The following is a 14905-nucleotide window of genomic DNA, read 5'->3' on the forward strand; positions in this document are numbered from 1 at the left end:
TATATTTAGTAGTTTTACACACCATAGGTACATTCGTTTCGCGAGACCTGATTACTTCGACTAAAGGGTGTATTTCATTTGAAATTTATCTTGATCTCTATTCTTTCCCTTACTATATATTTAATGTATAGATAAGTAGAAGTAAAAGAAATAAATCCAGTTACCTCGCCGTTTTACCCCTATGTTTTTAAAATAAAATTATTGATTTTTTTTTTTTTATGTTGAAATATATTCGCCGTTTAAACCCGCCTTTGAGACCGTTAAAAGCCCTTTGAAGTGGGCTAAAGAAATGACCACAACTAGGAGGGATTACCCAGAGCAGAAGGTGGAAGGTAGAGTGAAGTACTAATTGGTAGCGAGGCAAAGGGTCCACGCGACCACTATTAGTGGTACAGGGTCCTGACAAAGGCTTGTCCACAATTAGTGAGGAATGAAGGGTTTAGTACCCATCTTCTGTTCTACGCTCCGTCGGGCTATGGTTTAGTACCCAGCCTTATAGAGTAATTACACATAGCAACTTAATCGTTGTCCATAACAGTATTATAGTACGAGAGCACTGTGGAAAAAAAGTCATTTATTCCACCCCAAAATTATTATTTTACCCACCACACAATTTATTCTATTACTAAAATAAAAATATTTATAATTACTAGTCAAAATTAATGAGTCTGCCAGGTATAGTTAGAGAGGAATAAAATGGCGGCTGTTTCAAAACATAAAAAATATTAATTTTTCGTTTGGAGCTCCATCATATAAAACAGAGTAAATTTGCTAAAATATGAGCCCTAATAGAGCTATTTACGTTCCACAGTTCCCGAGATACAGTTTAAAAAAAAAACAACATTTCATAACGAAATAGTGAAAAATCACTAGTTTTAAAAAATTATTTTGGGAAAACTATATCTCACTAATCATTAAATGTACCGATGTTAAATTAAAGCTAGTTTAATGTGCTATAAAGTAGTTTATGACGTTTATCTTCGTAGGAGTAGTAGTTTTCATGGTATTTGCTAAAAAAAAATAACTTGATTTATAGATACAAAATATTTGATTTATGAAAAAAATATTTCTCTCAGGAATTATTAAACGTACAGATGTCTGTGGGCACTCAAATTAAAGCTAGTTTAAAATATATTTAAGTTGTTTATGATATTTGCAGATGGATATGGATTTTGCCTATTTCATTTATTTCAGCAAATATCATAAAAACTACTACTCCTACAAAGATAAACGTCATAAACTACTTTGTAGCACATACAACTAACTTTAATTTGAGTACTGGTAGACATCTGTAGGTCTAATGGTTCCTGAGATATAGTCTTCCAAAAATAAATCCACTGACTACTAATTTTTCGTCATTTCGTTATAAAATGTTGCTTTTTAATAAACTATTAATTTAAACGCAAACATCTATTTCATACAGTTAACTATCTTCTTTCAATGGAATAAATCGTTTATAAATTGAATATTATTAGTAGAATAAATTGTATAGTAATGGATATATTGAATCTTATTAGTGGAATAAATTGTTGATTAATGGAATTAATTAAATCTTATTAATGGAATAATTTGATTAATAATGGATTAAATTGATTAATAATGAATAAATTTAATCTTATTAACAGGATAAGCCATTAATAAGATTTAATTAATTCCATTAATCAACAATTTATTCCACAAATAAGATTCAATATGTCCATTACTATACAATTTATTCTACTAATAATATTCAATTTATAAACGATTTATTCCATTGAAAGAAGATAGTTGACTGTATGAATAAATGTTTGCATTTAAGTTGATAGTTTTTTAAAAAGCAACATTTTATAACGAAATGGCGAAAAATTAGTAGTCAGTGGATTTATTTTTGGAAAACTATATCTCAATTAATTATATTAATCCTTTTTTATCAGGATAAGCACTGACAAAGCTCTACGAAACTTTGGTTTACAATAAATATTTTTCTACTATTTTTTACCTTTATTGATCATCACCTGGACTATCTTCCTATAATTATCTATTTTTTAATAATTGTTAACCAAGGGAACTATTTATTTTTTTCAAATAAACAAAATTAAAGATACTTTAGGGGAACATTTTTTTAAAAGTCGCCATTTAAGAGTTGTCTAACTAATTTAATGGGGATAAGACCTAACTGATATAAAATACCATTTGATTCTACATTAACATGGTGAGTTTAAGTCAAAATTGTTAAAGTTGTTTTTTAGAAAATTGAAAAAATGTGTAAAATTGATTCTATAAAATAGCACTTCTGGGCCCTGTTTCATAATAAAGTACAAACTAATACTGTTAGTCTTGTAGATTTATCTTAATTCAATTAAACAGACTTTTACAATAGTAACTTGTACTTTAGTATTTTTTAATTCCTGTAATATCACTAATAGTCATCCCAATCATGAAAAAATAAGTATTAATATTATCACCACACTAGTTTATACACTTGTACTATGAACTAATACTATTAGCTTTTATTATGAAACAGGGCCCTGGTCATTATAATACCCACCTTAAATATGTAATTTCAGTTTTGTACGACTTTTTGTTTTTGAGCTAGGCTAACTACATACAGACACACACAGACCATTTTACAAGATTTGGTTATTTCGACTCAAGGGAGTTCAAAACAAAAATTTCCGTCATTGGAAGAAGATAGTTGACCGTATGAAGTAGATTGGAAGAATAATGATAGTCCTGGTGACGGTCAATAAGGTATCAAAATAGTAAAAGAAAACTATTTATTGTTAACCAATGTTTCACCCCATTTGGCGAGACTTCTTCAGGACTGTCTGATGATAGTACAAATGTTTTCCTTTGTACTACCATCAGACAGTCCTGACGAAGCCCTGCAAAGTAGGGCAAAAAAAAAAAAATTATCTACTGTTTTAATACCTCTATTGACTCCCACCTGGACTATCTTCCTACAATCATACTTCATACGATCAACTATCTTCTTCTTAAAAAAAAAATAAAAATGGATCAATAAAAATATTAATGAATTTTATGAATAACTAAAGGAAAAGTAGTTTACAATCTATTCACACTGGAAAATCGAAAACCACTCAAATGTTTCCAATTGCATCATGTCTTCATTATCTTATTTAAACTGTCTGTTTTTTTTTTTTTTGTTTTTTAAGAAAATTTATATTCATTACTCTCACCTACAGAAGCTCTAAAATTATTGAATTTTATAGGAACAGCAAAATAAAGCCCACCAGCCTATACAACACTTTAGGTTGTATGTACTGTGCTAAGTGAATAAGTTGTGTGATGCGTACAGTGCACCAAATTTTTTGCTATTATCTCATTTTATATTTAAAAGATGGGCTTCATTTGGCTCATGAGATATTTTTTTTAGTCTTTTCGATTTATAATTAATATAATATTTACTTGGTTATTTGTTCAAAAAATCATTTAAATGAAAATTAATTGAAATATTTTTTTCTGTTTCAGTATTATCTGCTGCTGGTGATGTTGTCTCAGTTACGCCAAAAGAACAAACAGTGAGGGAAGGAGATCCAATCCAAATGTTGTGTAAAGTAAGTATTGGTTAATTATCATTAGTTTTATAAATATAGTCTTGTGGTATTGTGTTACATTAGATGGTTTTGACTCCAATTGAAAATGTTAGGAACTCTATACCAGAAGACCTCAACAATGCGTTTTCATACATGTTTGGTAACTGGTTAGGAGATGAATGGACAGAATGAGTCTTACGGGAACTGGCCATAAGTCTTTAAAGGATTGAAAGTTTACAGAGTGAACAACGGGCTAAGGAACGAGCTTAGTGGCCGTGAAGGGGGTTACAAACCCTACGGGAACTAGCTGTAGGTTCTTGCAGGAAGGAAGTTTCACTCTGCAAGGGACTAGCCTGCAGTCCTGGAGGGGATAGGAAGTTTTGTGGCAACTAATCGTAGGTCCTTATGAAAGGAAAATAATGGGTATAAGACAAAGGAGAGATTCAAAGTAGGCAGAGTAAAATAAAAGTTCAATATACGTCTCCAAAAATAGTGCTAGCATGTGCTAACCCACTATATTTATTGTTACTCACTGCCTGCTAGCACCACTTTGGTCTTTTAAGTTGTGTTATGTCAACTCGTCTGGGCTATTAAGCATTATTGAGATGCTACTTGTTAGAACTTTGCTTTTAGTGGATCTGAAGATTCTAGTGTAATCTTGATTTATTCAAATAATACATTTAGAATTATTACAATATATACCATAGTTATTAATTTGTACAATCAAATTATTTTTAAGAAGTATATATTTCAATATATGATGTTTGCTTGGTGACAGTAGTAGTTCTTTTCACAGCAGCTAGATAGTGTCACTTCTCTATTTAACGGTCAATCAGCAACTTGAGTGGTAGCTTGAGTACAGATAGTAGGATGGCGCTATATGTTTAACTTGCTTGCCACTTTTGCCAAACGACACAGACCATCTTCTAATTTACATATGGTCAATCATATATAAATATGGTTGATTTAATGTAGAAATAAAATATTTGTTTTTTAACTTTGATGTTATTTTTAAATGTATGTATGTTTATTTAGTTTCTGTATATTATTGACATGTTTAGATTATTTATAAACAATTTTGTTTTGTTTTTTATATAGCTTCCACAACCCCTCGAGTTCTGCCGAATTTCTTATTCACCATCAGTCAGTATCATACTAACCCCTGATAAAAAGACTGATCACTTAAGCTATTTTGGAGAAGGTTTCGAGAAAGGTCATTGTGGAGTTATGATCTACTCCGCTAAAGACTCACACAATGGAAATGTCACCTGCAGTTTGACTGCTGTGGGCTCTCTGGCAGAAAAGAGCGGAACTATGAAATTGACAGTTGCGAGTGAGTATCAGCTTTTATTTTTTATTCAACATTAATCATTTTTGTATCTTTATTCATTATTCCCTTGTGCTTAATTTAATTAATTGAACAGTTTTCATCTATTGGAAATGTTCAAATCATTTTATGAGGAGATGATGGTTAGGGTTAAAGTAAGTGAAAAACAAAAATAATTAAAACTTATTTGATTAATGCCAATGTTTCGGCCCGAATTGATAAATTCATCAAAGTTAACTGAAAAAAACAAAATACCAACCATGATCAAGAAGAAATAAAAACAGGATAACAAGAAAATTATAAAATAACAAATAATATAGATACATAAATAGTTAGAGAAGAAAATTATAATAAGAAGTTAAATATTAGAAGATACAATAAGTTTGAGGATATAATATATAATTAATATTAAAAGTTTGAAAGAGGGAAGAGAATAGTTCATATTGATGAGAGATAGTTAACCATGGATAAATTGTATGAGAAGATATTTGTGGGGGTGCGGTCAAAGTATAACACAAATAAGTTGGAATAACTTATTTAATCATGCCAACATTTCGGCTAGAGTTTCTAGCCTTCATTGTGGATACATCATGAGGAAATCGTAAGGAGAAAAACCTTAACTATAACTCTATTTTAAAGTTTTAAAATTTAAATTTTCTTAGCATACTACTTGTGTACCTTTATTATTTTTTATTTTCTTATTATATTTCTATTTCTTATTCATTATGGTTATTTTTTTCTTTTTTGTTCTGAACCCTGATAAAGAATTTTTTTATGACCCCCTTCGGGTTTTTTCTGACATTCGAGGGGGGAGGGGTTTATCTAGAGGCGACCAATCTATGTCATTTTTTATTCTGTGGGACTGCCACGAAATAAAAAAATACCAACCCTCAGGGTGGCCTGGAATCCAGATTCGAACCGGTGCCATTCTCAGTTCTGTTTACAGGTTGCCAAGACCTGCGCTTCAACAACCTTAGCTACGGACGGCCCATCCTGAACTCTATCTGAAACATTGGCACCAATAAAATTAATTTTACTTATTTTTTTACTTCACTGACCATACCCTTGGCTACCTTCTCCCCATATAATTCTCACGATTAACAACTAACGCATCATTTTATTTTACACTATCGTCTTAAGGGTGATATAATAATTAATATTATATTTCTAGAAACATCTCACTCTTCAAACTTCATAAAACTTTATTCACTGATTTAATAATATAATAATTTTATTTATCAAAAATTGTATTTATAGGAAAATCTCACCCTTCAAACTTCACTCAATAATTTAACAATGTTTTGGACATTAACCATTCATTTATAAATTCAATCACTAAAATCATAAGTTCTAAATAAAATCAAAACTTTTTTGTTTGATGTGCCGCTATTCAAGTGAAGTAGCGATGTTACTTATCTGTATATAATTGCATATTAGTATTTTAGATACATATTATATAGTTAGGTATATAACTACTTGATAAGGTATTAGTATTATATCCCTCTATATAAAGGGATAGTAGCTGATAGTGGTGCTTGCTACTCCTCTGTCGAAATTACTTTTTAAATTTTTATAACTTAAACTAACTTTTTATTTTAAAAATCTATTTTGTGAATTTTACAGAAAGACCATCAAAACCAGAATTAATGATTGCAAGGCCTGAAAATCCTGATGGAAATTTTAATGAAAATGAAATAATCAATGCATTCTGTATCGTCAAGAATGGAAGACCAGCTGCCAACATCACCTGGTATATTGGTAAGAAAATATCACTTAAATAATTTTAAAATAAAAAAAAATTATATTTTCTATAATCTTTATACTTAGTTATTTAGTGGGCATTGTCTTCTATGTTCCACAATAACCAAAGTTCACCTCAGATAGATATATTTTTTTGTAGTTATTGTTAATACGTTTAACAAAATAAACACCTTCTTGTAGGAGATGAAAAACTGACTGACGGTTTGAGTACTATCCTCGTTGAACAGTACGAGCCACAAGACCTACACACTGTTTCGCAGAACTTGACTCGTCGAGTCCAAGCATCTGACAATGGCAAGCAATTGAAATGTATCGCTGGTCATCCCCTGCTTAATGATAATTCCAATACAACATCTCAAATAATCTCAGTGAAATGTAAGTAAACTGCATTTTATATCTCTTACAAGTTGTTGAAAACAAAAAACATATCTGTATTTTAATTATGAATGTTTTTATTCACATTTTAGTTGCACCAAAAGACCAGAGCCAACCTTTGGAAAGGTTTGGATTGGTTGAGGGAGAAGAAGGTAAGATTACAGTAACAGTAATGGCCAATCCTAAACCAGATTTCATGTGGGTCATTGGTGAGGACAGGATTTATGAAGGAGACCAGGATGCTTCTGGAAGATTCAAAGTCTTAAGAGGAACACCTTCAGAAAACAATGTGAGTATTTAAGATAAACTATTTTATGAGAAAATGGTCAGAGAGTGTAGTCAGGAGTGAGTTATACTAATAAACTGTCCTTGCGCTCATCAAAAAAAGTTTTTCATCGCCTCTTCTTTCCTTAATAGCAGTAAGCCACAGTAAAGGCATACTTTTGACTTTAGCAGTACATCATTACAGAATAATAAACATAAAGGAGTTTTGGGATTATACTTAATTTTATCTAAGTCTTAAAACTCCTACTTTGTAGAGTTCAGAAAATGATCTGTGGTGATGCAAAACTTTTTTTGATGTGTGTATTTAATGTGCAAATATTTCAGCCTGAATCACTGGCCTTCGGCTGGGCTAATTAAAAATTAAATAACAACCATGTTAAAATTAAAATAAAAACAATATATATAACAAGTAAAGATAGTGATAAACAGTTTGGAGAACACAAATAAAGAGAGAAAAATATATGAAAATCAAGCTAGTACATATAAATGAATAATAAAACATTAAAATTAAAATCATAAGAAAAGTGATAAAGAAAACAATATGAAAGATACTCTGAAAAGTTTGAAATATGCAAGTAAATTATTACCCATACAACATCCATTGAAGAATGGTGTCACAACTGGAGAATCAAAATAAATCCTAACTAAACCCATCAGATCACCTTTACTCTCCGTTGTAAATCTATTCTCTCCTGCCCTACAGAATCTTTTTTTAATATAACCACAAAGCCTGTTGAACAGATTCACTACTTAAGGACTTCATCTTAACAAAAGACTTACATGAAATACCCATACTTGACTAAATCGACAATAAACTACTCATTGATTCCGATTACTACAACACCTACTTGACAAACACTCTAAACTTCACATTTACTACAAAAAAATCTACATTATGATAATCAGACCTATTTTGACATACAGAATTGTGCTTTTGGGGCTCCACCAAACCATCTAATTCCTTCCGTTTCCAATCCTTATAATTCTAACTTCTTAAAATCCTTGATGCTCCTTATTAAGTCACAAATAAATTTGTTCATAGAGACTTCAACATCCCATTCCTTGTAGATACCTCCTTTCATTCCACAATCCTTATCCATGCAAAATCATTAGTTCTTAATCTCTCATCCTTAACAATCCCTGATAATCCTGTCTGAATTAAAGATATCTGAGGGATCTAATAATTTAAAGCAATGATTGAAGTACCACCATTGGTTCATTCCCAAGATTATCATGTGTTCTGAAATATTTACAAAATTTACTTATTGTATTTTTTTATACTGTTGTAAATTTCAATAAATAAATAAAAAAATTATTACTCTTTAGATATTTTACTTAAATATATTCAAGCTTTTCATTATTTTCTTAAAAATAGTTTTCCTTCTCACTTTCCTCATGATTTTAATTTTTCATTATTTACATAAACGTACTAGTCTGATTTTCGTATTTGTTTTGTCTTCTATTATATTGTTTATCCTGTTTGTTATCATATTTATTTTGTCTTCTATTATATTGTTTATGCTGTTTGTTATCATATTTTTCTTGTTATTTGTGTTCTAACCTTTTTGTACTTGCCCTGAAGACAAAATGAAATTCAGACCGAAATGTTGGAACAATACTTATCAGTATTCTTCACTCCTGGCCTTCTGACCATCTGTTAATCCATGTTCAACAATAAACTCATAATAAACTATTTTTTATATTTTTTTCCAGACTCCAGGATCATGGGACTCAGTTCTTCTTATCGATCAATTGATGAAGGAAGACGTCGAGAGGAATTACCAGCTAGTTGCCAAAAACACACTCGGAGAAAAGAGTTACTCAGTGTCAATTTCAACCAGTCCCGAGCCTAGAAGTAAAACTATAATTATTTTATAACTACCTGATATAACTATTTGTAATCTTTTTTCCACTATTGTGTAACATAATATTCTATTATTTAATTTTGTGATTTTGAGTTTCTATTATGTTAGATGAGGGATAAATTATTCAGGTTTTAATTTATTCTTTTTTTTTTTTTTTTTTTGGCACCTTTATGGCTTTTGGAACCATGCCTTATGCTTAATTTATGTCTATCAATAATAAATTTTAAAAATATTTATTTATTACTAAGGATGTTTTACAGAAATTTAAATTCAATTTTATGTTATCATAAATCAACGTTATTTAATTAGGTGATTACTATTTAATTAAATAATTAATTTTAATATTAAATATTTGAATTATAGGGGTATTCATGATGTGTTAAATTCAAACAGTTTTAACATACTAAATATAATATGTATAGGATTGTAAGTAGGCTAATTTAAAGTCCATGTTATTTGTTAAATGCAGAGGTGTTCCAATGTTTTCTGGGTAACTTTTTTATCACCTTATGATCTTTAAGAGATAATAATATCTCCAATTAGTTTCATCATTTCAACTTTCCTCTTCCTCATTTATTCCTTGTTTCCTCTCTTTTTTTTCCATTACTTTATTATTTTTTTATCACTTATTTTATTTTGAGTTTAAAGGAGAAGATCGTCGGATGTGTGGTAAGTAAAGATACACAAATAAGTAAAACTTACTTATTTGTGCCGAAGTTTCGACCTGAATTTCAGGCCTTCGTCGTGGCTGAAAATAATAAAATGAGATAACAACCATAATTCAGAGAAATTTAAAAATAACAAACAAACTTAGAAATATACATAACAATAAATTAAATAGATAATACTCATAGAAGATTAAATATAATACTGTTGAGGTAAGAATTATTCAAAACTAACGATAAAAAGAAACGTCAAAATTTAGTCAGTGCTCATATAAATAAACAGATAAACATAGTGAAAGATGTGGAAGGAATGAAGTACATATTTCATTTCATTTCTTGCCCATTGTATCATTCTTTGATCATTACTTAATATGTTATTATGTTTATTTCAATTACTTATTATTTACATTTCCTTATGCACCTTTCATTTTTTATATCTATTTTTTTATGTATATGTAATCTATCACTACTTTTATCAATTAGTTTTATTAGTTATATGACATATATATTATATCTTCATATGCTTATTTATTTCAAAATGTATATTATATGTATTTTGTACCATATAGTATTAGTTTGCTCTATTTATGTTAAGGAGGAGAAAAATAAGGGGGAAAAAAGAGAGGAAAGTTACATTGGGTTGAAAGAGGGAATATGAAAAAAAAAAGAATAGAAAAAAGGTATTAACAAAAAAAAATTAAATGAGAATCTTAATTCTTAATTAAAATTAAGAATAAATAAAATAATAGAAAAAAATAAATAAAAAGATAAATGAACCAGAGCGATGATGAAACAGAATTTATTATTATATATTGTTTGCTTTTTATGCCTATATGTTCTAAGATTTAAAAAAAATTATTGTCTAATTAGATTTGAATAAGTTTGCTATTTATCTGGCAACCCAATGAAGTTGGGATTTATTGTTGGACATATTTCCAATTTTAATGAATGGAATATGGTCCGGGTGTGGTCAAAAAAACTCAAATAGTAGATAATTATACTATTTGATTGAGCCAACGTTTCGTCCCACGTTGCAGGGTTAAAAAGGAAAAAAAAAAAAAAAAAAAAACATAAGTGTAAAATAACAGGGGTATAAAATGAAAAGTAAGATATAATAAGAAAAATAAAGGTTGTAAATAGTAAATGAAAAGGGGAATAGTAACAGATATATAAACGTTGGCTCAATTAAATAGTATAATTATCTACTATTTGAGTTTTTTTGACCGCACCCGGACCATATTCCATTCATCTATACACATGGTCAATCAATAATCTTCCAGTATTTCCAATTTTGTTTATTATTTTTCTCTGAATTAAGGTTATTATCTTGTTTTGTTTTTCCGGCCCTGATGAAGTTCTGAAATTTAGGTTGAAACATCAGCATAAATAATAAGTTTTACTGATTGCACCCGTGACCATCTTCTCATATCAAATCTATAGTGAACTATAAACACTTTAGTATGGAATTAATTATTTGGTATGATCATATAAAAACGCAATATTATGAACATCCATGTTTAATATTAAAACTATGGTTATTTATACTTTCTTCATCTATTTTTAGTGTTTGAACTTGGAGCTCCAGCCATTGTTGGAATAGTTGTAGCAGTGTTGGTAATCCTGACGGCAGCAGCTTTACTAGTTTTTGCTCGAGCCAAAGGAAGGTGGTGTTTCGCTGGTAAGTTCGCTTTAATTTGAATTTTTTCCTTTAGTTTGAGGTTTTTCGTATTTAAAGAACAAATAGTTACCATATATAGTTTGAACTGTTGAGCAGATGATAAACTTTGCATGTTGAAGTAAAAAGTGTACAGTTATTTTGTTTGTCTTTATCTCTTTTCTAAATATCAAAGGTAAACACAATATGTCTTCTTTGGTGATGATAATGTAATTTGTAGCCGATAATTTCTTATGTTCTTTTCTGTTTATTTTTCAATAATCTTGAATTCATTTTGTATTTTTTTTTTTTTTTGTCCTTCAAAGGGGACAAAGGTACATCTACGTCTCAAACTGACTAAGGCAAGTTCAGTAATTACTCACTATATATATATATTAAAATTTCTTTGCACTATAGTTTAGATGAATGAACCTAGATTACCATTAATAAAAAAAAATTAAACACAGAAGCTTAATATCACTTATTCACCTGCATTTTTAGTTCTGTTAACTGTTCCTGACCTCTAATTAAATTATTTATAACAACACAGAATACGTTGCTTGAAGATAAATTTAATAATGATAGGATGGCATTTATATGAACTAAAGGAAAAATTGGTGTTATGAAATAATGTTCATTTTATCGAGTAAAATTTCAAACCATGTGACAGTGCTAAATTTACTAGTTTCATATTGTTACATCAACCCATGAAGGGGTTCAGTACTATTTCATAAACAACGGTTTTGCCAGGAGCTGATTTGCTCATGATTACGCTAAACTGACAGGTTTTCACTTTATAGAGACTAGGTGTATCCCAGTAGGGCCCCTGAACCCACATGGTTGACTCACAGCTAATGTAACAGAATAAATAATTATCTGGTACTAGCGGATTTGAACCAGGGCTTGGGAGTTACTAACACAGTGTTTCACTCACTGAGCTACTCCAATCTCTTCAGTTTTATATTACTAGAAGGTTTTTTCAAAGAACATAAACATTAAAATTGCTTGTTTTAGTTGTAATTTAAATGTTCTTCTACAGACTGGCTCATTGCTTATTCCTATATTTCTGCTTAGTAGGAAAAAAGAAATACTTTAAAGCTGAACTGAAAGGTTCATAGAGGAGTTAGATAATTCTTTTCAATAATTAATTTCGGTCTGGTGATTTTTCATTACAAAACGAACCATGAGAAAGACCCAAAAAGGCTGCACGGCCGCATACAATGCACAGAACAATTACAAAATTAAATTAATTATAATATGAAGTTTTGCAGCACCCAGCCTATTCACAGGATCTCTCCCTAACCGACTTTCATGTTTTTAAACATTCAAATCGGTTTTTACAGGCTAAACAATATTAAATGAAGAGTCTGGAAAATTTGATATCTGAATTTATTGATTCTAAATTAAGCCCTATACTTTAAAGTCCCTCTTGGAAAAGTGTTTTGAAGTGAATGGAACATATTTTGATTAAATAAATAGCTTATGAAAAAAGATATGCAGTTTTATATATTCACTAAATCTAACACTTCATATGCACCAGCCTAATAAAATAAAAATTAAACCAAAACTTTTTTCTCTCTGATTTCCCGCTAGTCAAGCAAAGTAATATATATGTACTATGAATGAATATTGAGACCCTTTAGCTTGTTTAAAATATTTATAGTTCTGTTATTTAGTCATCATTCATCCAATCATATTCTTACTGTATTTATTAAAATTATCAAAGCATTGTTAATATTATCTTTATGTCCAAAGCGATTAGAATCTATCAACTCCTAGATTTTTTTACATCCCTATTAATAACTATCTGTTATGCTTTTAAAATCTGCAGTTTGAAGTTAGTTTATCTATTGATATTTTATGTTTGGAATTAACATTTGAGTATTCAACTTTATAGTGAACTTAACTACATATAATAATTATTATTAAATTATCTTTATTATAATAATATTTTTAGTAGTATGCATCCATTATACATTATACTTAACCCTTTGTAAGCATAGATAAATAATACTCCAACCCTAATAATTATTCACCTCAAGATTATTTATTTAAAAAACCATCCAAGGCTTAAAAATTAAATATGCGTATCACAGTATTAGTTCTTGTGAGACCATTTAGTGACCAATTTATTTATTTTTAAATTCTCGGGCTTTACTCCATAATATATTGTGCCTTTTGTGATTATCTTATGAAATAACATTCATAGAATTGGATCAATAAAGCAAGGATGAATGCGAGTCAAATTATTAATTGATCAAATTCTATTTTATTATAATGACATATTAGTAGTTGATTGTAGATAGATTTGAGAACAAAATGGTCAGGATGTGTTTACCAAAGATACAAAAATAAACAATTATTTACTTGTGCCGATCTTTCAACCTGAATTTCAGGCCTTCTTCAGCTGAAAATAACCAAACAACCATAATTCAGAGAAATATAAAAATAAAAATAAGATAATAATAATAATAATAAACAAATTTGGAAATATACACAACAGTAAATTAAGTAGATAGTAGATAATACTAATAGAAGATAAAATATAATATTGTAGAGGCAAAAATTATTCAAAAGAGTTTGTATAAATCAGGCAGTGTAAATAATAAAAATAACTGGTAATCCAAACTAATTGCAGCAGAAGGAAGTTCAGATTATAGAAAGTATTAGGAAAAATGGTATAAAAAAATTCAACAATATGAATGTACATAAATATTTTTATTTTTTTTTACATATTATGTAACAGTATTATTATTTTTTTTTGTTATCATTGGCAGGACGAACCGTAGAGGTCTAAGGCCTCGTGCGATATATTTCCTTAGTACAGCTCTAAGTGTTTCCTGATGTGGTTTTTTCATAGGGTGGGTTTGTCACTCCCATGCTTATTTTTTTTTAGTGCCATCCATTGGCTAACGGGCCTCACAAATTCCCATGGGAGGTTGTAAGTGAGTTTCGTATAGTATGAGAGCAGTTCAGAAAGTAACAGATGTTTTGAAATAAACAATTAACAAATCGAAAAACTCAAGGTTTATTATATACATTTGAAAGGTACACTCAAGCTATTTTTCTACATAATCGCCTTTCAAATTGAGACATTTATCATACCGTGGCACAAGTTTTTCAATACTCTCTCTGTATAAAATGCCACCACTTGTGAAGTGCTGTCTGTGATTTGGTTTTTGTTGGCTCGAAACAACAGGCCAATTGAAATTTGAGTCCAAAAACACAGTAGCCATGACCTTTCTTGCTGACAGCATTTGCAAACACTTTCGTGGTTTCATGGGAAAATGTGTGTGCGCCCATTCCAGCGACTGCTGTTTTGTTTCATAGTTGACATGCTTCACCCAAGTCTCGTCCCCGGTTACGATACGATGCTGAACTGCATTACCATTTGTGACATATTCTTGGAGGAAGGTCAGTGCTGCAGCCAGTCTCGT

At 29.7% G+C, this 14905-nt stretch overlaps 1 protein-coding gene across 2 annotated transcripts in view; it reads left to right on the forward strand.

The window, feature by feature from the left end:
- Positions 1 to 14905, forward strand: part of Fas3 (fasciclin 3) — a 592625-nt gene that overhangs the window by 558233 nt on the left and 19487 nt on the right. For both annotated transcript variants that reach the window (XM_067046409.1, XM_067046410.1), the window contains exons 2-8: positions 3472 to 3557; positions 4635 to 4869; positions 6487 to 6621; positions 6805 to 6999; positions 7092 to 7288; positions 8998 to 9139; positions 11379 to 11492. In XM_067046409.1, coding sequence (XP_066902510.1) covers positions 3472 to 3557; positions 4635 to 4869; positions 6487 to 6621; positions 6805 to 6999; positions 7092 to 7288; positions 8998 to 9139; positions 11379 to 11492 — 1104 coding nt within the window. The remainder of the gene's footprint in view (positions 1 to 3471; positions 3558 to 4634; positions 4870 to 6486; positions 6622 to 6804; positions 7000 to 7091; positions 7289 to 8997; positions 9140 to 11378; positions 11493 to 14905) is intronic.

Source organism: Halyomorpha halys, unplaced genomic scaffold (assembly GCF_000696795.3).
Source record: "Halyomorpha halys isolate HHAL.00 unplaced genomic scaffold, Hhal_1.1 Scaffold219.1, whole genome shotgun sequence".
NCBI lineage: Eukaryota > Metazoa > Arthropoda > Insecta > Hemiptera > Pentatomidae > Halyomorpha > Halyomorpha halys.